General features: G+C 35.1%; 2 protein-coding genes across 2 annotated transcripts; both read left to right on the top strand.

Moving 5' to 3' along the window:
• Positions 1–507: 507 nt before the first annotated feature.
• Positions 508–20,162, top strand: LOC134857102 (tyrosine-protein kinase SRK3-like). The gene is made up of 11 exons (XM_063873469.1): positions 508–686; positions 1,451–1,568; positions 2,615–2,713; positions 6,672–6,775; positions 7,090–7,245; positions 8,277–8,444; positions 12,765–13,036; positions 14,095–14,233; positions 17,874–18,011; positions 18,364–18,464; positions 19,418–20,162. The coding sequence occupies exons 1-11, from the start codon at positions 509–511 to the stop codon at positions 19,517–19,519; spliced, it is 1,575 nt and encodes a 524-aa protein (XP_063729539.1). The 5' UTR covers position 508; the 3' UTR covers positions 19,520–20,162.
• LOC134857105 (uncharacterized) lies at positions 15,043–17,030 on the top strand. The gene is made up of 2 exons (XM_063873470.1): positions 15,043–15,903; positions 16,048–17,030. The coding sequence occupies exons 1-2, from the start codon at positions 15,411–15,413 to the stop codon at positions 16,473–16,475; spliced, it is 921 nt and encodes a 306-aa protein (XP_063729540.1). The 5' UTR covers positions 15,043–15,410; the 3' UTR covers positions 16,476–17,030.
• Positions 20,163–23,777: the final 3,615 nt, after the last annotated feature.

Here is a 23,777-nt window from a genome sequence, read left to right on the forward strand (position 1 = left end):
TTTCTGATTTTTGGAATCTGTACTTTCGTCAATTTACAAACATAGTTTGAGCAAATTGCTTGACAATTTAGCTAAGCGATTCGGTATGTTTTCATTTTTTGTTGCTTTTATTTCTCCTATTTCAGCCATTTTTTATTTTATTTAAAATTTTTTTTTTCAGAATTACTTTTGCCGTTTTATCGCTCGTGTTTGCAAAGTCCAGCTTAGCGTCTTTTTGAAAAAAGTTTGACGACTTTTGCTATGTTTTGTGAATTTCGTTGCAGGTATAATGAAGTTCGGATAAACCAGGATTTTTTCGATTTCAACATGTTTTTTTGAAGTTATCGATTCGTGTTTTGATTTTTTGAAGTCCTTCTTTGTTTTTGCTTCTTCCTCGAGACATGTATATTTTAAATTGCGCAGAAGTCTGTGTTTTTGTTGTCTTACGGTGTGTTTAGATCACTTCAACCTTCAATAAAGTCAAGACTTCAACCAAGTCGAATGAGACGACGTTTTATTTTCAGTTCAAATGGGTGTAACTTGTTCTTGTGGGCTAAGGGACTTGTTCAAGTCGTCAACTAGCCAGAAGTATGAACAGAAACCGCCTGATCAGCAGCAGCCCCCTGTAGATCCCACTCTACAGAGACAGCTGCCCCACCCATCCATACCAACAGTCGCTCCTGCTATTCCAATTATCAGACAAACGAGTAAAGTTCCCACCTTTATTTTTAAGAGCCAATGAACGTAATGAACACTCTTAATATAGGTCTTAGTGATTCGGCTCTTTTTTCTACCCTCCTCTCCTCTCCCCTCCCCCCCCCCCCCCCCGCATCTGCGGATTTTCACTGCTAAACTATTTGCTCTCCTTGTCCGATTGTTATGAAAGTTAACATGCGGACTAATTAGGCCATTGCAAGCATATTTGGACTTCATACTTAACCTTGCGCAACCACCAGTTAAAGAGCCGGTGATTTTTTTTGTTCATCCGGTGATTTTTTTTTGTTCATGCTCAAATTTCATTTTCCGTTGTTTTACATCTGATTTCCTTTTAAGTTCAGTTCACTTCCTTTGTTAAAAAGAAGGCATAATCGACTATCGAAGAGCGAGTGTGTAAAGGTCACAAAAAACGTGATCGACTTCTAGTTTTGAAAGTGGAAGTTAATTTTCAAATTTCCCAGCGGATTAATAAATACACCTATAGACCCAGTTCTCTCAAATTGAGTGAATTTCATCAAAAAAAATTAATCATAATTGTTCTTGAAATTAAAAGAGCTTTGATGTCATAGATTTTTTAATTCAAGTTTCGAACGTTGAAGCTTGTCTAAAAACAAGTCAGTGTTTTTTTATTGTTTCCTTGCGATCGTTGACGCTTTTCCAACTGTCTGTTCGCTATGTTATAAACAACAAATTATAAAGGGAAAGATCCATTTTTTGTTAGAATCTTTTTAGAATGATCTGGTTGTGATTTCAGTACCGCCGCAGACAACAGAGTTGAGGGCAATTTTTAGCTTCACGGCGGAAAATTCATCCACCGGGTCCAGTGAAATTGACCTCGTGCGAAACAGAGTCTACGATTTGATCGCTTCGGAGTTAGTAAAATAATATTTATAAATATAAATGTGTGTACAGGGTAGCCATGCTGATTTGGAAGTCAAAGACCTGTGTTTTGACCTAATTTTAAGTCGTTGATGTTTCAGTTATTTAGGAGCTTGAAGGAAACGAATGTAGTGAACTTGCAATGTTTTGGTTTAGTTTGAATGTCCGAGGTTCGGTGGAAGAAGAATTAATTTCTCATCGTAACAGTTATGCACAATTAAATATTACAGAATAATTTCACACAAGTGAGATTTAGTGTACTTGAAACCTTTCTTTCCTGTAAACAACTTTTTTTTACAAAGCTGTAAGAAATTTCCCTACTGTAGTAAAATTCGTCAGTTTTCAAAATGATTTCTATTTGCCTTTGTGATATTTTTCAGTGATTTTTTTTTCATGTACGGGTGTTTTAAGAAAATTTCTGATTGGTCGCTTATTGATACGTGACATGGGCCTACCAATTTTTGTCGGCTTGTTTGACGCTCCGTAAGTCTTAATTCAGTGCTGAAATAGCGCTAGAAATTTTTGTTTTTCTTGACATGTTTCTCTTAAAATTTGCTTCATCCGAGCCAAATTAAGACTAACTTCAAATTTTGATAGATCGTTTTTTTTCGACCTAGTCGCTCTCGTTTCAGTTTCTGCCGGATAGCTTGCCAATCTTTGTTTCTGATGTATGTGTTTAATATGAAGGTGAATATTGGCATGTTTTTATGGGTTTATCGAAAAATTTTAAAGCAAAACGCGTGGAAACTCTGAATTAGAGAGAGTTTAAAACGGAATCATTTTCTGGGTTACATAGCAGTATTTAGACAACCGCGTATTCAGACTGGTCAGTATTTAGACAAATACTGTTTCAACCAATCAGAATCGAGACAAGGAAGAAATTAACAAATAATTATTATTTATTTTGGATTATTTATGTCTTTTCTCGATTCTGATTGGTTCATGCAGTATTTGTCTAAATACTGACGAGTCTGAATACGCGGTTGTCTAAATACAGGCTGCACTCCATTTTCTGGTACTAATGAGCGTTCAATTTTAGCATTGAGGAGTGGTTTTTGGTGCAGTGTAAAACCACTTTCAATAAAGGATTCGCACCAGCTAAGTACCTGCAGCCAGCCAATTTGCCAGTCCAGCCTGAGTAAGTTAACTGAGAACTCAATTGCTTTCTATCTTCCAAACTAACTTCTTGTAACTATAATTACGCTTGCGATTAGCAAGTGTTATCTAACCCTCTGCTTTTTGTTTTAATCAGGTGCAATCGTGTACTTCGTGTTTGTATTTAATCTGTTTGGAATCTTTCATCTTTCGACTGCTGTCGACCTGAACTTGTAAAGAAGAACTGGCGCTAGGAAATTGTCAGGCAAGTCTGATAAGTAAGCTCACTTTTCTGCTGAGAAATAAATAATGTTTGATACCTTAAACTTATCCATTATAAAACTTTTTTTTATACATTTATAGGTACCAACTGGCAAAAATATAAAGCTAGCAATAATTTCAATTCGCAATAATAGACAGCTCGCAAATTTTAAGGAAAGCAACAACAAATTACGAATATTTTCAAAATTAGTTTAAAAGACGTCATTGGCAGGTAGCAACCGCTTGATCTGTTGCGGTTGTAATCAGCACCATTGTCATGTTTCGCGTAAATCAGTGGTTGCAGCTAATCTATTTTTTTGTTCCAAAATTGAAGAATATGACGGAATATTGGTGCTCGGCTTGGCGCTTTTTTCTTCAGACAATATTCGACCGACGATTTTTCTAAGTAGCTTATTTTGAGACAGGACTTTTAAAAGTCAGCTGAAATTTATTGAGGCCTTGAGATTAAATTAAAAGGATATTTCTCTTGCTACCGACGTTTCTCTATGTGAAATTGTGGAAGTTTGAAAACTGCCAATTTGAGATAATTTTAACGCGTATCGTCAGCGTTGATTGAATCGCGCTCAAATTCACTTAGAATTGAACATAAAATTGTGTTATAGTATGAACTATCTTTTTTTTCCAACCTAATTCGCAAATATTGTTGCGATAAAATGTGCTTATTTTGAAAGTGTTCATTTTGATCGATAACCAGCTATTAGATACAGTCAATGCTAAGGATATCAATACAGACTATTATTGTTTCGGCATTTCGTAACAAAAGTAGCGGCATTTCGTAACGAAAGTAGCGGAATTTGTGCTCGGGTTGTTTTTTTTCTTCAGACATATTTCGACTTTTTAACTAGCCATTTTTGATGGGATTTTTTTAAAATATCATTCAAAAAGTATTGTTGTTCTGAGCTTAAATTTGGAAAGATATTTTGCCTGTGATCATTTTTCTTAAAGTTATGGGGGTTTAAAAATTGCCAATTTGTGACAACTAATGCGCGATATATTTCGCGCTATTAACGCGTAAGCGGAGATTTGATCCGTCGGAGAAATCGTTCCAAATTGGTTGAAGGAAGCTTATTTGCCACAGTTGATTTGTTACTAGGAGCGAAATTTATCTCTTTGTATTTAATATGGCGTGTGGGTGGATGATTTTCACAAAAAATCTCAAATTAAAAAAAATCATTTTATTCAAGTACATTTATTTTGTTTTCGTGTTATTACTGCTCCATAGACTGCTCTATAAATTGAGGCATGTTAGTTGGTAATTTTTTTTTCAAATAAACTGGTACTGCTAATGCGTCACTTAAGAAGTTTTGTAGGCTCAAAGTTTTACTCATTCAGTTTTCGTTCATATTTTTGCTTGTTTATGCGAAGTGCAACTTTGCCTCTGTGTTCAAATATTGCATTGATAGACGCATAAATATTGCATTGAAGTATAACACTTCGTACTTTAACAATGCGTGTGCGGGAAGATAAAATGTTTGAAAATTTCATTGAAAAATTAAAATCAGCAGACCTATGAAAAACAGTAGGACAATCAGGGCTTTGCTATAATACGAGCGGTCGTCTTTGTTCCGGGAAGGAAAGAGCAAAGACAGCTCGTATTAAGTAGAGCTATGAAAAGGCAGTAGGAACATTCAGGGCTTTGCCATGATACGAGAAGTCTTTTTTTTAGGCAAGTAAAGAGCGAAGACAGCTCGTATTAGATTGAAGCCCTCAATTTTTCGTCGTGCGTGTAGCATCCAAGAAATAGTTTTCACTCAAAAATAAGTAAAATTTTCTATTTTTATCAGACAATACTGAATTTGATGTAATTTGAATCTGATGTAATTTTCGAAATATATCAAACATGAATTTGGATTTTTGAGTAACAATTGAGACAATCTTCTAAAAGTCTAATCGAGTGGCGAAAATGATCTGAAAAGCAAATAACCAAGTTCAATAATCTAGAGTAAAACAATTATTTTTTGTATATTATACGCTATACAATAGGCGGATTATACAACTTTTTTCATTGAACAGACTGATAAGGATCTCAAATATGACAACTTGTAACAAAAGGCAACTCGTAACAAGGATAGCCGGTTACTTTGCAAGTAGCATAGAGTGTCCCGACCACAGTCTTAAGAAAAGAATTTTTCAAATAAGTGACTTTTTTTTTAAATTACTGTCGTTTGTTCTGCGTGGTGTGATGAAAAGATCTGAACGACAAAAAATAACTGAGGCATATTCGACCGTCATAGTAAAATAGCCCAACTTGAAAACAGCTTTTGCAGTAAATGACTAAAAACGAGAAAAAATTTTCAAACTTTTCAAAGCTTTTGAGAAAGGTTTTGAATTTTGAAGTGTTTCATTCCCACATTGGCGCTAAAAAGTCCAAAAACAATCTTTACTTAAGTAAAACTAAGTTTTCACGGCTTAAATTAAGCTATGAGCCTGCATGCTCACGTTATTAGCTTGAAATTAGACCAAAAATCAAAAATTTTAATTTGATTTTTCTCGATACTGAATTTTGTAATTTGAGAATTTTGTATTTCAGAATTTTGTAATGTCGTTAGAATCACCACTAAAGGTGCTTTAATATGATATATCATTCGACCCATTCCGATCATTATTCGTGGTGCATGATTTTGCGTGGAAAACAAAAAAAAATAAACAAGGATAGCCGATTACTGCAAGAAGCACGTAGTTCCGACCATAGTCTTTAAAAAACTGCAAGAAAAAGCTAATGAAGTTTTTTGCGTGGAGTGATAAAAATCTGATGTAAACCTATATTTTGGGCATATTTGACATTATAATAATATAGGCAAATTGGACAGAAACTTTAAAAAAAAAATGACTAGAAAAAAACTCAATTTTTTTTTGCAGAAACTTTTCCAAGTTTTCGAAGTTTTTGGCTCCCAAAATGGAGCTATAAAACTCCAACAGCTTGATTTTTATACTTGAAGTTAAGTTTTTAAGGCCTAAATTACGCAAAATTAAGCTGGTGTATGCCTGATCGCTCGCTTTAATCGCTCGAAATTAGACGAAAAATCATAAATTCCAAACCGGTTTTTCTCGACACTGGAAAAATTTTGGAGTTTTTAAATGTTGGTCCAATCAAGACTGAAAGGGTTTCAATATGATATATCACTCAACCCAGTCCGATGATTGTTTGTGGTACCTGATTTTGCGTGGAAAACGAAAAGCAAAAAAAAACTAAAACAAAGTTACCCGGATACAAAGTTCCTCCCCATTTTCAATGGTCGGAACAAAAAAAGTTAATTCGAATTTTGTTTCGAAAGCAACATTTTGCTGACAAACAAGAAACTACGCTTGCAATTTTTTGAGCCTAAAAATGTTTTGAAGCTCAAAAGTTCCACGAACACAATTTTTGATTTTTTTTTCACTAGATGTTTTCACTTCTTTCGTCAATGACTTTCGTCTCATTTTCTGTCGTCTAGCTTGCCATGCCATATTTTTAAAGTATTGGGAGGGGCTGCGAAGCTTCGGTTCGCCTGTGTTGAACTTTTAAAAGTAATTAAATTATTTAATTTAGCGGAAGTGCATTGGAGTGGAGCAGAATAAGCGCTCGCTACTTACAAATGCCGCGTTATAAACTAATTTTCAAACCCTACGAGTTGCTGCCTTTAAGCTTTGCCAGTTTTCTTCTGCAACGAATTGTTTTTTGTTGCGAGTTGTCGCTGTGCCTCTCAAAATGCCTTTGTAAATAGCGTTTGAATTTTCAGCTGGTTCTTTGAGGATATGGACAGAAGCAAGGCTGTTGAAATTCTGCAGCTGACTATGCACACCAAGGGCAACTACATTATCAGGAATTCTTCGAACAGGCCGAGTAAGTTTACATTTTGGATGTCAAAATTGAGCTTTGAAAAGAAAATTCGACAATGTAATTCAGTAATAATGTCAATTTTCAAGCGTTTCCATCAAGTATATTAAGTAAAGTTTTTCACATGAGAAATAAATCAATTTCTTTCAAGGTTTCATGCTGCTGGTAGCCTTCGTGCAGTTAGCAGGCGAACTTGAATGAAAGGCTAAAGAAAGAAAATTTAATGCGAAGAAATTAATCTTCAAGCTGTTTTTGTTAGTTTTCGTCGAAACTCAGAACTGAACTGTAGGCTCTGGAGTTGATTACATAATATTGTTTAGATTGCTTTGCCTTGTCGCTGAGATGTTCGGAGGACGACCCCTATGACAGAGGAGCCATTAAGCATTACATCATAAATATTGATTCTCAGAATCAGTATTTCTTAAATGAGAAGAATCGATTTAAAACAATGGACGAGTTTCTTTCCCATTATTCCAGTGAGTGAACGAACAGTACGCTTAGTTGATTATCTGTCGCAGCATGAATTTCAGGAATGAATATTCATCATTTTCCCTATTTCGTAGGTGATGACCTTTTCGATAAGCAAGGCTATTGCAATGGGTACTAGACTTTTTTTCTCGTAACTCAGTTTGTTCACGAATGTTCAAAATTAGAAATGGTAAATTCCTGTTTGATAAAAAACAGGTAGTATGAAAATGTATGGGATCGGGGTTTTTAAAAAAAATTTTGAAACGCTTTGGAAAAATTTTTACCTTACCCCCCACTTTCTACAGCCTTCGAAAAAGTGTGGGGGGATTTTTGACCCATATTTATGTTTTTTTTAACATTTTCTCGAAAACTACCCTCTCAAATCGGAGTTTTTGGTTTCAATGGGTAGAACAGGTTGTGGGAAGCTCCCCGCATTAGCGGCTACGGCCGAATTTTAAAACTATTTTTTGAACCTTACTGACTGTTCGAAAATTACCCTCCCAAATCTTAGGTTTTAGTTTCAATCGAAAGGACCTATTGCAGGACGAAAAATCAAATTTACGATTTTTTAAACCGTTTTCTGAAGCTTCAACTTTTTTTTCGAAAACTGCCCTCCCAAATCGAACTCAAAATACTTCAATTCCTATCTTTTATCTATTTAAATTCGGGCTTCCTTATCTCGCCACGTTTAAGCTTTTTCAACGTACTATTTTTGCATGTTCAACGAAAGAATTTTTTCACGTTTAAGCGATATCTATATTGCAATGTTAAGATTGTTTTTCAATTTTCCATTTTAAATTCAGTGTTTATTTCATCGAGTTCAGGATATTGTCAGGGCTGTAAATTATGAAAGCCCAAATCTTTTTAGTTAAAGAGATACGACGATTTTTGTGATTTTTCTCAAATTTTTTCAGAAAGCTTAAATATCGCGATGGTTGTGAATTCACACTTAACCTTTTCTGACAATTGCGGTGAGAGTTGAATGAGCTCTTTTACAAAATTGCCGTTTCGGTGATAGATATTTTTTCTCGCAATTTAGACCACGCGGGTGGGATGGAGGTTCCGCTGATGGCCCCATGTGCTAAAGAGAAGCCAATGGTGCCGAACCGTATTAAGCGAGACATGTCTGGGTTGTCTCAGATACCTCCAGAGCAACTCAGATGGCTGGAGAAGTTGGGGAAGGGGTGCTTCGGAGAAGTCTGGAAATGTAAGTGCCTTGAGAAAAATAATGGTTTGCTTACAAGTGATATCATGATATGCAAAATTATGGGATCTCTTCAACTATTACCCCCCATCTCTTTAACTAATACCTCCCCCCCTAGGTTACCTAGTTAGCCTTGCGATAAGCAAGGTTATTAACAAATTGCTGCTCTTATCAAAAAAAAACTGGATGGTTACGCATATGTGAATTTTGTACCTAGTAACGAATCTCCTCCTGCGAAGGGGCGGTGGGTGAGATAGTTGTTGAGATCTAAATGCTGTAAGCACTTTTAGTTTTCTTACCAAGTCACCATTTGAGAGTGCTATTAAATTATTATCTAGCTTTTTTGAGACCACATATATTCTACATCATTGGTCATGGAAATGTAAAAAGATGCACAAATTGAGTTGGGAAGCCGTTTTGAAGAAGTTAGTTGATATTGTATAGTAGAATAACAGTAGACATCATTTCACATTGATTTTTGGGCTTTTCTTGTTATACAACTATCACCATGGGGTTAAGATGATCGAGAGCCGACTTTCGGAAATATTTAAAAGTGAGTTACGTCCAACTTATTATGTGGAGGTCTGTTACTAGTATTTTTCAAATTAAAACCCTTGTGTTAAAGATAAGTTTATCGGAAACATGTTTAGAGGATACTCCGCAAATTTGGATGCCGCTAAGTCGCCAAATGAAAACAAGGATAGCCGGTTACTGCAATTAGCACAGCATGTTCCGACCATAGTCTTTTAAAAATACAACAAAGTTTGTTCAAATTATTGTCGCTTTTTTCAGCGTGGTGTGATAAAAGGAACTGAACAAAAACACTAAGGATTAGACATATTCGACAGCCATAGTAAAATATGAAAATTGAAAAACAATCTTTGCGGAAAAGTAACTTAAAAAAAACTAAATAAAAAACAAAACAAAGTTTGCAGTTTTTTGAATTTTTGAAAATTTTTATTCCAAAAAGGAGATAAAATAATCAAAGTAAACTAACGTTACTCAAGTAAAACTAAGTTTGTACATTTTAAATTAAGCTGTTGTAAGCTTCTAAGATAAGAATGCTCGCTCGCTTTATTCGCTCGGAATAAGACCAAAAAATCAAAAACTGCAAACCAGTTTTTCTCGACACTGGGCAAAATTTAAGTTTTTGGACGTGTGTTTCAAATCACGTCTGTAAGGGCTTGAATATGATATATAACTCACTCCAGTCCGATGATTATTTTGTAGTACCTGATTTTGCGTGGAAAACAGCAAAAAAAATCAAAACAACCTAATTTTCAATGGTCGGATTAATTATTAGAGGTACTTTTCAAATACCTTGGCTTTGGTTAAACAACTGTTTCAGGATCTAATTGCGTATTTTGCAATTTTCGTGCAATTTTTTTGTTCCAACCATTGAAAGTGGGGAGGAATTTGTATTCGGGTGTGTTTGTTTTTTTTTTCGCGCAAAATCAGGTACCACTTATTATCATCGGAAAGCGTTGTGATATCAAATTAACGCCATTTCAGCCGTAATTGGAACTACATTAAAAAAGATTCAAAAAGCCGCCCCAGTGTTCTTTCAGACGTGATTCGAACGACATAAAAAGTTCTTGAAAGGTATTCTCGTCGAAAAAAACTACTTTCAGTTCAATTTCGAGCGAGTAGAGCAATCGTGTAACGTTCGCTATACAAAAATTTAACTTTTATTAGACTTTTACGCTAAGAATAGTTGCTTCTTTACACAAGGAAAGCTTGTGTGATAGTATGAACCCTTTTTTCCAACCTACGTCGCAAATTTCAGTTTTCATTTTGAAAGTTCATTTTGATCAATAACCAGCTATTAAGTAAAGCCAATGCTTTTTTTTCAAGTTTTCTCAGTTTTTATGTTTGACTTTTATTTTTGAAGACAATTGGTGTCGATTTTGTCTTGTTCACTAACTTCTTATGCGTTTGTGTTGTCCTCACAGCATGCCCTAAAAACGAATAATTTGAAGGAAAAAATGAAAGAAGTTTTTTTTTAATGAGCGCGGTCCGAACATTCTGTGCTACTTGCACATCAATCCTTGCTTACTTTTCTATTTGTTTTGAGGCAAAAGACGCAATTCAGTTCTGTAACTGTTGTTCAATTAAATTTTCTAAAAAGATTCGACGTGCTTAAACACACTGTATGAAAACAAGTTGCAGAGTAATCGATGTTTGACATCATCTTTTTTCTGCGAAAAACTTGCAACATAGTAAGTTGTCATTATAGACTAGTCGTTACTGCTAAACGCCATTGCACAATTCAAGTTTTGTGGCCACTAATTTGCCAAACCGCTTATTAAGAGTCATGAACGTAGTGAATACTCTTATATAGGCCTTGGTGATTTTTGTTCCGACCAATGAAAATGGGGAGGAATTTTGTATTCGTGTGTTAGTTTTTGTTTTTTTCCTCAAAAAGTCAGGCACCGCAAATCATCAATAGACTGGGTTGAGTGATGTATCAGCTTAAAGCCCTTTCAGTCGTGATTCAACCGGCATTAAAATTTTTCACGCTGTCGAAAAAAAAAACGATTTAAAATTTATGATTTCTTGCCTAAATTTGAGCGAGAATAGCGAGTGAGCAGGCTTAATTTGTTTTTCAACCGAAAGAAAAATTCACAAATAAATATCGGAATGGTAAGAATGATGTATCATATTAAAGTTCTGTCAGCCCTAATTCGAGCGACATTAAATAGTTTTCAAAAAGTGGCTTAAAGTTTTTGTTCAATTCGAGCGAGCAAAGCCAGCGAGCAGACCTTTAACTGAAGGATAGGTCATGAAATTTTAGTTCTACCTAAGAAAAAAGATTTGAAAGTTTATTCAGCGCGGTTATTGTAATAAAAACTTCAACAATTCCAAAATTAGCTGCTAAAAATTATTGATTTTGTTAATGTTTAAAAAAATTTTTTTAATAATTATTTTGCCGGTTTTATTATGATCGTCTAATATGCCTAAGTTTTGGGCTTTTGTCAGATCCTTTTATCACACCACGCACAAAAAAAGACACTAATTTGAAAAAAAAAAGAAAAAAAACTCGTGTATTTTTTCAAGTATAAGGCCAGAACATTCTGCTACTTGCACAGCAACCGGCTATCTTTGTTTTTGTCTGTTTTTTGTTTATTTTTTAATGATTTGATTATTTGACTTTTGATTAATAGTCAATGAACGTAGTCAGGCTTAAACTTTTTTTTTGCGATTTGACTTCTGATTGCTTTTTAAGTTCAGTGCATTTCCATTGCTTACACTAGCGTCAGCTTAGTGTATTATTATGAACCTTCTTTTTTCGATTTTAAGTCGCAAATATTGGTGCCACTTCTGGGGCACCCTTAAAGTTTTTTGATAGCATGTGCTTCGAAATTTGAATAGTAATAAGTTAACACAGTTGATGCATTTTTAATTCATCAAATGAATCGAAAAAAAAAGCTATTTGTTTCAAACAACATAACAATAATAAAAACTCGATTTCAGAATTTTTCTAACCCAATGTATCTCGCAATTTTTTTAAAATGCATAATTTATACCGAATGTGGCTGTATGCTTTGCGTTTTGTTGCGTGTAAAATTAGTGTGGATGCCTTCAGTTTGTTATATTCCAAATTATTACTTGCAAAATTGTGTCTATATGTATTTGGTGCCACTTTTACTGAATGGCATTGGCAATTTATTAGCATATGAAGCTGCTTTATTCATTACTAGTGTTTGTCGGTGGTTAAGCGTGCGTGGCTGGATTAGAGCGTGAGACTCAAAATGTTTTGATTGCAGTAGGTCGCAGATCGAATCCTAGACATAGCCGAATTTTTTTCTAATTGGAGGCCTATAACTATTTTTTCTTTTTATACTTTCTGGAGCTGCTTTTTGTCGTGTTCTCGCTACTGTTTGTGAAGCGAAGCTTCGCCTCTGTGTAAACTGAAGGTAAACTCCACTCTCGAACAGCAAAAGTGTAAAAACTTCTAGTTTCGAAAGTGGAATTTAGTTTTCAGATTTCCCAGCGGAATAAAAATTTTACCTATTATTCCATTTTTCTCAAAATGGCTTAGTTTATCAAAAAAAGTGTGAATCATAAATTGTTCTAGGTTTGTAAAGCCAAATATTTCTACTTTGATTTTCGAAAGTTGAAGTATTTTCAAAATTGAAGTACTTTTTTCTGTTTCTTTGCGTTCATGACTCTTTTGCAACTGTCTGTTGGCTTTATTTAATGTAGTCTGAACCCTGAATTAGTATACATTTGACCTGTTGGAATGAGTTAAATAATAGTTAGTATTAATTTGACCTGAGGGAATGAGTTACGTAATAGCAAGCATGGCTTCGACTGTTCTAGGCCAGATGAGGGGTCGAGAGGTGGCCGTAAAAACGCTAACTTCCGAAAACTCGGAGAGCAGACAAGGATTTCTACGGGAGGCGGAGAACATGAACAAATATCGGCACCCGAATCTGGTCGAATTTGTTTGTGTATCATACAACGAGCGAGACAATAAACTCTACTTAGTGTCTGAGTTAATGGCTGGTGGTGACTTGCACGCGTTCTTAAGCAAGCGAAGAAAGGCCAATGTGCGATTTCATATAAACTACATGCTGAAAATCGCCCTGCAGGTAAAAAGACTGAAATCATTTTGTTGGGGTGAATTGAGTTTATTTGCCCACGAAAGAAAAGCTTACCTTCATTAAACTACCATTTGTTAAAAGTTACATTCAATTTATTTGGTCATATTTTCAAGGTACCAAGTGTATCAGCACCTAACCCCTCAACTGAAGCATCGAGCATGTCTTAATATGAAAGTGCAAAATTGAACTAGCGAAAGTGAAAAAAGGTACCGATAATAGTCGTGGGGGAAGTAGCCTTTGAGGCGCTTTTCAATTTAAAAAGTACAATTTGAAATTAGTGATTTTCACTTTTTATAGGTCTTGATGATTTTTTTTGGAGAAAGTCCTAAAATTTGTTCACGCTCAAATTTTATTTTCGAGGTTTGGCATGATTTCTGTTTAAGTTCGCTTGATTTCCTTTGTCAAATGAAGGCAAACTCCACTAGAGAACATCAAAAGTGAAAAGGTCACGATAAACGTGAATGAATTCTAGTTTCAAAGTGAACTTTAATTTTTCGAATTTCCAGCGGAATAAAAAACATTACCCATTGATTCAGGTTTCTCTACATGGGATAATTTTACGAAAAAGTGCAAATGATAAATAGTATTTGAAAGTCTAAGATTTTCAAAGTGATATATGTTTTCGAAAGTTGAAAAATTTTCAAACATTTTCAATAAACTTTTTTTTTCGGTTTTATTGTTCCTTTACTTTTTTCAACTGTCTATAATCAATGTTTGTTTTACTTCATAAGGAAGCTGGTATGATTGTTTCCCTGGAATCTTGATGATTTTTGAAGACATTTTTTGAATTGAGCGAAGTCATAAAATAAATTCACCAAATATGACTTTATGGGTATTTTGATTAGATTATTTGTCGTAAGGCATCACCTGACTCGGGCCTTTTGATGTCCTTGCATATCAGAGTTGTGTAAATTGACAAATGTCTGTTGAATAATCTCTGATATGAAAACAATTTATTATTATTATTATTATTATTATGATTATTTTTATTATTATAATAATTATTATTATTATTAGATGCTTCTTAATGGCTATTTCTGTTTCAGGTTCTGGATGGAATGATTTACCTGGAGGCGCATCATGTAGTGCACAGGGATCTGAGAGCACAGAACGTGCTAGTTTCAAACGAGGAGATTTTTAAGATTTCCGACTTCGGTCTTCTCATTGACGAAAGCTCAAAGGATGGTAAGTGATGAAACTGCTATGGATTGAAAGCTAGCGGCTCCTTTCGACAAGCCTTAAAGCTGAGTTTACCGTTTTTTTACTTCGCTTAGAGAGAATAGTTTTGCGTAATTTGAAGTAATTATCAAAACCGCTCATATTTGAAGAATGTTTCCGGGTTAATGGATTATTTCTGAATTTAAGTTCCAACTAAAAAAATTCGACTTGCTTAGTATTGATGTATGTTTACACTTGCGTCAGCTTATAGTGTGTTGTTACGAACCTTCTTTTTTTCTAAGCTAACTCGCAAATAAAAGTTTTCTTTAAAAGTATTCAATTATTGGAAATTTCACTGTAGCATTGGAACTTGCATAACATCTGTTCTCTGCTTTATTTGTGACTAGTGTTTGGCTCAAAGTTATTAACATTCGTGGCTGAGTGGTGAGGGTGTTAGACTCTTAATCTCTAAGTCGCAGATTCGAATCTTAGACGTAGCAAAATTTTTGCTATTTCTATGCTTTTTAATACTTCGCATTTCCCTTTGTAGAGCTGCTTTTTTGTCGTGTTCTCGCAAGTGTTTGCGAAGCGAAGCTTCGCCGCTGTGTTTATAATGCCCAGGATAAAACATTTATTGTAAGAATGAAAATCAGTTTGCCTAATAATGCCTAACAATTTAATAAACTTTTCATCGAAAAGTTTATTAAATTGTAAAATGATTAACTTAAGGCTTGACTTATGTTGAACCCATGAATTTAACTTTATAGGATTTATATTGAACCCATGAATTCAACTTTGTAGGATGAACACTCAAAGTCCTTTGCCTCTGAGTTCTGAGTTCAAAGTAAAGTCAATTTTTCGTATGATTCCATTTTAATTTTCATCAAACCAACCAAATTCTGCCCGGATTTCAAAAATCCCATTCAAATGAGCCAAGGCCATTTTCCAGGCGGTGCGAATCACTGGTCAAACGAGTTGTCGAAAATTTAGATGCATTCATTATTTGTTTTGAGCAAACATGTCTTGTTTGGCTGGCCTTGTTTGCGCACAATTTGCTTTGCTGATTATTTGGCTGACATTTTATAAGGCATCCTTCAAAATATTTAAACACCCTGTTGACATTTTACACGGCAATCATTGAAACCAGATTTTTCGTGATTTTGTGAGACTTTCAAGCCTAACTTGACTATAACTACACTTAACAATGGCGGTGGATGTACCTCTTGCTGCAGATCAAGCTTCTAGGAAAGATGAAATCTCAAAAGTTCGACACTTTTCGGTAACTGGTGCTCCATCTAATGACAATGCGAGACTCTCAACGCTTCCTGATCCAGACAGGCCAGAAAATTCAGATGCGGTGTTAGGAGGAAGTAGAAAAATGAGCGAACCTACGCCGCGCGAACTTACGCCGCAGCAAATTAGAAACAAGAATCTGATTTTGACCATGAACGGATACTGTCGGACGACACTTCTGAGAAGTACGTCGCCAACTTTCGCATCTGAACATGTGAGGAGGCCGAGTTTGTCAACTTTCAGGCCGAGAAGCGCGAACGAAATGGCTCCGTCGCGACAGCTGGAGAGAAGCTACTCTGAAGCGGACTTGTCCAAGTTTGTAGAGACAGACAAGACGAAGGAGGAGGCCAAACAGGAGCTAGAGAATTCAAGAAATGATTCTGCCAAACGTGAAAAAAATGAAGGTACTAAAGGCACTCAAGATATTAAAGTTGAAACTGAGAAATCGAAATCCATAAATGAATTGCTAAGCTCGAGCTGTGAATGCGCGGAACTAAAAAATATTCCCGATGAGTCTGATAGCGAAAATGATGGTGTTAAATGTTCAGATTGTGTTCGCGAGGAGCAAACTGCAGCCGAAATAATGACAGAAGTTCCGATTGATGCACAAAAAAAAGAGGGCGAGGAAAAGAAGGGGGAAAATCCAGCGGTTACAGATGTGCAGCAGAGCGGTTGCAAAATTGTGATGAATATTCGACCCCCGGTTGACCAGCGGGAAAATGGGCAACCGGAACGCTACCAAGACAATCCGGGAGCTGGAAAGGACAGAAAGGAGAGTGGCGGAAACCCGAGTTACGGGGCTATTACGCAACAGCCAATGTCCTGTGAGGCTAAAATGCAAAAACTATTCTTCGAATGGGAATATTTGAACGATACAGGCCAAGAAACAACAAGTCTCATTGTTTCGGTTGAAGTGGAAAAGATACAAGCGAAGAAGAGATATTCCTGCTGCTGCGCGTTCCCTTTCAAAAGATAGCAAATGCAAATTGATTTATAGTAGTTGAGTTGAACTGAACACGACCATTTTATAGGTTTTAAAATACTAAGGTTAATAAGGCGACAGAACACTAAGAAGACTAAATATACTTGCAGCTTTCTGATTGGTTGTATCTTTCTTCTTTCTCAAAAACAAGGTTCTTGAATATTGAAAATTGATCAGCGGAAGTAATTCAGGCTCTTTTTGTTATTATTTATTTGACTTCTCGAAGTTCCATTAATTGTCTTGACAGCTATCGTCTTATTTGCCGCACACCCTTCATATATTAACTGCTTAAGTTTGAGTTAAATATTTTTCATAAACCGTATTATTTTGTGTCACGATTATTTCTTAGTTAAAAATAATTTGTTTTGTGAAATTAAATTTTATTTAAACGATTGGAGACATATTCTAGCGGAAGACGGCCTTATGCCAGTTTCAAACGAGCCGTAGTGTTGGTTGTTTTTGAATATCACAGAAGTATTGTGGTTAACATCTTACTCGCAGGTGCTTGAAAGTATCAGGGACCCCTAATGCATGTTTGATTGTAAAAGAACGAAGATGATTTTTGTGATTTTTTTTTTCAGGAAAAAAGTCATGATGGTGTTTTTCAAAGTCTTAAGTTTTGTTCACGCTTAGTTTGTTTTTTCGCTATTTGACTTTTGATTTCTTTTCAAAATCAGTTCATTTCCTTTGTTAAAAGGAAGGCAAACTCCATTATTGACCGGCAAAAGTGTAAAGGTCACGAAACACGTGACTGACTTCTAGTTTCAATAATGAACTTCAATAAAATTGATGAACAATATTTGAGAATCAAAGAGCTTCAGCGTGATTTATTTTTCCATCGAAAGCTGATGAATGGTCTAAACTTTCCAATCAACTTTTTTTTCGGTTTCCTTGTCCTTTTACACGTTTCCAATTCGCTATGTTTTCTAAAGAATAAAGATGTTACCCATAATATGACATCGGAAATAGAACAGCGTCTCAGATTCCAAGATGTTGCAAAGAATACAAAACTCTAAAAAATATCTCACAAATTTGATTCTTTCACATATTTTTGTCATCATATTTGTAGCATTGCCATAAAAATTGAATTGAGTTCAATATCTTGTACATATTTTCCAGATACACAACCCAAGCCACACCCAAGCATCCCAAGATAATTAGGAACCCAACAACTGATTCGGTAGAATCAAATCAGACCCTTCAATAATTATGACCCCCCCCCCCCCCCCCACGTATAATTACGCTATGGAGCTCGGATCGCCAAACTGTCGGTGAATTAGTGGGAGACTAGAGGTCTTTTTTTTAAGCTCTAGCACGTGTTGTTAAGGGTGGGGGAGGGGGTTTGAAAGTTTCTAGATCGTATTTTTCAAAATCAATGAATATCTGTTTCAGTCCATTCGAAGTTCCCAATTCGCTGGACAGCGCCGGAAGCGATTCGAGATGCTAAAAACTTCTCGACTAAAAGTGACGTCTGGAGTTTTGGGATCTTAATGATGGAGATCGTGACGATGGGAATTAACCCATACCCGGGTCAGAAACACATTTTATTGACAGTTTACCAATAACCAGTACATAATAATCATAATAATTATTATTATGATAACTAATCTACGAATATCTATGTATAATAAGAATAGTTATTATTATACATAGGTTTGTTATGATGATGATGAGTTTAAAACAAACGAGTGCATGTCACTGTTGAGTAAAAAAAATTTCATTTTATCACATTTTTTTCTTTATCCTGTTTTTCTTCATTTATCACAGAAACTATTTATTGGAATGGATTTTTCATGATCCATGTTGAGGCAATAATGACGCTAATTAAGGCCTGTGTTGTGTAATAGAATTTCAGTTGGTAATTTGTGCTTGTTTGATTTAGATTTGAGCAACCACAAAGATGTCCAGAGGTTCGTAACTCAGGGCAACAATCATCCGAAGCCGGAAGAATGTCCCGACAGTCTCTACGACGTCGTCACTTTGGTAAGAGTTCCTGAAAGAGAAAGAAAGACTTTATTTCTCATTGTTAATGGTAAATTTGCATACAACGAGAATTTAAATATGAAGCACTAGAAATAGTGAGGGGACAGTTAACGAACCCAATTGGGTTACACAGCACTTCCCGTTTTATCAAATGAAAGACGAAATTTGAGATCTTCAAAGACAAGGAAAAATATATAAATCTGAAAACATAAAAGAAAATATTGGAAAAAAAATACTCAAGTTTGAATAAACATAAAGCAGCAGGTTTAAGGCATTGTCTAGACAGGTTAATGACATAAGGTCCAAGCATCAATATTTAAAATGATTGTTCAATCGTAGTCGGTATAAAACCAAATTAAAGAAGAAGTTAGTTCAAGTTCATCACTCGTAGTTTCTGAAACTCGCTAGTCGTAGGCACCCCTATTTGGTTTCAAAAACAAAACTTGAACTTGTTCCCTTTACAGTTACTGCATCTACTATCGTTAATTAACATTGCGAGTGTTTTTGAGTTTTCTTGTTTTTTATTCGAGACGATTTGTCCACAAAGAAAAGACTCAGTGTAGGTGCTGTTCAGCCTTTCATGGAGAAACGCTGTTGTACCCCTGGTTTTGATTAACTTGCATGCTTTTTGCTTGTTTTTCTTGGCTAGCCTAATGTAGCCTCACCCTCAAGCAACGAGCACATTTTTTTTGTCAGGGAAAAAGTCATAAACTTAAATGTTTAACAGTTTGAATAGTTTTGAGCTGCATCAATCATAAATTGTTCTTGAAATTCAAAGAGCTGTAATGCCATATGTTTTTCTCTTTGAATAACGGAATTTTAAGTTTTAAAAAAAAGGCCCAGTATCTTTTTGTTTCCTTGCGATCGATCATTGACTCTTTTCCAACTATTATCTATGTTTTTTTTACTTAAATTAGGACCATATTTTGTATTTCGATCTGTAATTTTTTAAGTGCTGGATGTCAAACCCTGACCGAAGACCCAATTTCGAAGGTCTAAAAAATACACTGGAAGACAGGTTACTTGACAAAGACGGACAATACAACGACCACTGAAGACCAGCTGAACACGCTACGCAGTCTGGCTGGCTTAACCTAAGACGATCTTTCTTCAATCATATCAAAAACTGTCTAAAATATTTATGAAATTGCTGTAAAAATAGCTTCTGTACACTTGTACTTTCTTGTAGAAATATAAAATTTATAAAATATACTGGTGTGTAAACATTCGACCGGAAAATTTCTCTCTTTCAGTTAAATTTTTGATTGACTTTTTTCAAAGCATCGATGAACTATTCTGCTCACGAATAGCGGAGATGTCGACTTTGAGGAGCGTATTTTTGATTGACCTGATAAGAGGCTGTTCAATTTCATGTATTGCTATATCAATCGTAATTTCTATATTGATACATTGATGCAAGATGTATAATTATCATTTATACTTAATTTTCTAAAGAAATTTCAGATCTCTTTGATTATTTCCCCCCTTTGGTACCTAGTAACAAAGTGCAACCCCTTCAAAGAACTAATTCAACGGTTGAGCATTTGTGATTTTTGAACCTAATAACGAATCTCTCCCGTTTGCAAAAGTGCGAAGGGAATAGTTAAAGAGATTCGATATTTGTAATGTATTGTAAAAGTATGAATGCTTTTTTGTTCTAGAAATTATGGGTTTTGATTAATTCATTGATAACATTTTCTTGTTTTTTTTCCTGATTGCTGTATAACCAGAGTTTCGTGGAAAGTCATAGATTCTAGTCATATTGTTGATTGCTACTCGACATGTTGAATGTTTTTTTTTGGTGAATAACAGAGACAGTACTTCGCCAGACACAACTCAATAGTAATTACAGGAACAATACTTTTAGACGGTGTTTTTTGCACCTATTTTGGCGGTACATTTACAAAAACAATCCTATACAAAAGAGTCCGAAACATCAAAAAAGGCTCTAAAAACAGTCCCATACAAAACAGTCCAAAACTATTAAGTTTTTTAGACCTTTTTGACAGAACTGATCTACGCTTTGAAAACTTAAACATGAGCGTAATTAAAGATCAAAGAGCTAAACATGGAACAATAATTCAGATACAAATCAAAGGGCTCATGGTATAGTGGTTAAAGCGGTAGACTCAAACTCTAGAGCTCAAATGATCGAATCCCCGGCGGCACAAAATTTTTTTCTAATTTTCCAAAAAAAAGTTGAAATTCGGTTAAATATGATAATGGGTATATCTAGGGTACAACAAAGGGTTCAACGTTAGAGGATTGGGCGGGGGCAAAATCAAAATCAACATCTTGTATGTATTCATTGTTTTGCCGGTTTCAAATTGACTCAGTTTTGAAAAATCAAGGAAAACAATTAAACTTGGAATTTTTTTTTATTGCTTGGCAGTGTGGAATAAGTGTGAAAACTCATAACAAAAGAAGTTTCTGATTAGAATTTATTATTATAACTACTTCCTTTCAAAAACCCAATACTTTTGTTGGGTTGATATGACCTAATCATAGTGATTAGGTTTTTGGTATATAGCCTTTTTGGGTCGGGCTACTTTTTGTCCTACGCACATTTTTTCTAACAATTTTTCCGCATTCTTTTGCTCGTCCTGGAACTTCTCGATGAGTTTTGGAAATGAAGGATGCTTACTGTTGACCAGTTGTGCGAAATTGCTGTTCAAACCTTTTACAGCGTTGTTGGTGTCTAGGCTTCTGTCGTCCTGGAAAAGTCAGTCTACCAATGTATGTGTCCTCGAAATAATTGAAAATTGGCTGACTTTCTTTAGGTGTCATACCTTGCAGAAGCTCAAGAGCAGTGGAGACGTCCTCCACGGGCAGAAATGCTGTTGCAAGAAGCATTCGAATAAGTTCGCGAAAATTAAGGTCATTGTTGTAATTGGTTTGCCTGACGACTGAGCATGTCGCCAGACGCTTTGACTCACATGGAAAAATTTCAAAACTGAATATGAGCACTTTGATGGGTAGCTACTATTCAGTTTCTCACAGCTACTTCAAACTCAATTGCAACGCGTTTTTGGGAATCAACTTTAAGAATATTGAGAAGGCGACAATAAGTTGATTCCTTTTTGTCGGGTAGCAGAGCGTAAACAATAGAGTAAAGCATACTTCAACAGAAGCGTGTATTGTAAAAATTTGTTAGGATACATTGGTAGCAGTCCAATACAGGCACGCTCCACTATCAAAAAGAAAAATTGAAATGGTCCCGAAAAACGTGAATGACTTCTAGTTTCTAAAATGATTTTAATTTAAGATTTCTCTGTGGATTTAAAAAATTACGTATTGATCCGAACTGTTCATTCTAATTTCGAAAGTTGAATTTGTTCAAAAAAGAAGGCAGTATTTTTAAGTTTTCTTGATTGTATTGACAGGTTTCCATCTGTCTGCTAACTAAGATTAGATAGAAGCATATGAAGCCTTGTAATGAGGTGATGATTAATTGCGCGATGAGACCATGAGGCCGATAAAATTTGAGCCGACAAACGACTTTCCGGCAAATGAATTTTTCGCGGGAAAAAAGTTCATTTGCCTTTTCATTTTTTGTGTACGCTTTCAAAGTATCTGTATCAAGCTCTGCTCAAAATCGAGTATTTGGAAGCAAGTTTTCATCATTTTTTTTGAAAAGGCTTCATTGCCACCTAATATGATTTGTTTTTGCATGCGATAAGCAACTGTTATCAAATCGCATTATAGACTTTTTCCGAGCTAACAACAAGTTTTACAAAATCAGTTGAAGCAATTGCAGCTGACATACTGTTGAATCACAGCTGTCATAGGGGACTTGAAACTTTAAAAAGTTTTTACATAATCAGTTTTCTTTTTTGGCTCAACTGGAGTTAGCTCTAAGATTGGCGGCCTTGTTTCCGCTTCGTAAGTTTTTTCAGTCGCCAGTTTGAACTGCAAATTTCCTGCCTAGATTTGCATGTTTGCCTAGAATTTTTTGGTTGATCAAAGCAAATTTTGTGAAAATGAGTGGTATCGGGTTTTTTTTAATTTTTTTTGGAACGCTTTGGCAAAAGTTTTCGCCTATCTGAAAACTTTTAATTTGTTTTCCTCAAAAACTCCTCTTCCGATTTTCGAAAGAGTGGTACCAATGGGAAATTTGTCTACTCACCGGTGTGCCTGCTTCAATCCTTAGTCTCTTTTTACCTTACCCTTTTTCTACATCTTTCAAAAAACTGTGAGGGAATTTTGACCCATGTTTTTGGTTTTTTCAAATACCTTTTCTGAAAACTACCCGCCCAAATCTTTGGTTTCAATCAAAAAAACGGATTGTGGCAAGCTCCCATGCATAAGCGGATACGCTCTAAAAATATTAAACGAAAGCTATGGACCTCAGTAAAAAACGTCCGATTTTTTTATCGTTTTTTGAAACTTTATTTTTTTTTCGAAAATACTGCCACTCCAAATCTGAGTTTTTCTACTTTATTCAAAAGGACGGGCTATTAGAAGTTCCCATACAAAAGCGGTTACGCCTAGTTTATTAAAGTTATGACCCTCGGAATATTCAATGTTGTGATTTTGGGCATTTTTTCAAGTTTTTAGAAAATTTTATTAGAAAACTACCCTCCGAAATCTGAGTTTTTGATTTCAATCGAAAGAACGGGTCGTGGAAAGCTTTTAACGAAAAGAGTTATGACCCTCAAAAATTCAAAACTTTGACTACACTGTGACAGGAAATACATATTTGATAGTTTTTGAATTTCTTAAACTCATGCGGAAGGACAAGAAATTTTCAAAAACTGGGCTTCACTCAAAATCTTAGTTGGTTCTCTTATAAAATAACTAGGAGTGAATTTTTTTTCAGCTCGTTTTGGCAGAATAACCTTCGAGAAAATCAAAAATTTTAAATATTGAACTGATTACAAAAGCATGTTAGATTGAAGGATGCTAAAAACGTTGCTCATTAGATTTGGGTGGGTAGTTTTTGAGAATAGTCAAAAAGTTTCGAAAAACGGTCAAAAAGTCAAAAATTTTCATTATATTTTTCATAATACATAAAATTGAACGTTTTCTCCAACTTTTATGCTTTTTTGAAAAACTACCTTCACAAATCTAAGATTTTGGGTTCAATGGATAGAACGTGTTGTGGTAAGCTCCGCAGCATAATTTTTTACGTCCAAATTGTTTTTACACCAAAAGTTAAGACCCTTGAAAAAGTCAACATTATGATTTTTGATCGCTTTTTGAAACTGACATGTCTCGAGAACGACTCTGCCAAGCCTGTTGTGGTAAAAATGTGTTATGGTAACCATAAACTCTGATTTGGGAGGGTAGTTTTCGAGAAAAGTCGAAAAATTA

This window comes from Symsagittifera roscoffensis, chromosome 1 (genome assembly GCF_963678635.1).
Source record: "Symsagittifera roscoffensis chromosome 1, txSymRosc1.1, whole genome shotgun sequence".
NCBI lineage: Eukaryota > Metazoa > Xenacoelomorpha > Acoela > Convolutidae > Symsagittifera > Symsagittifera roscoffensis.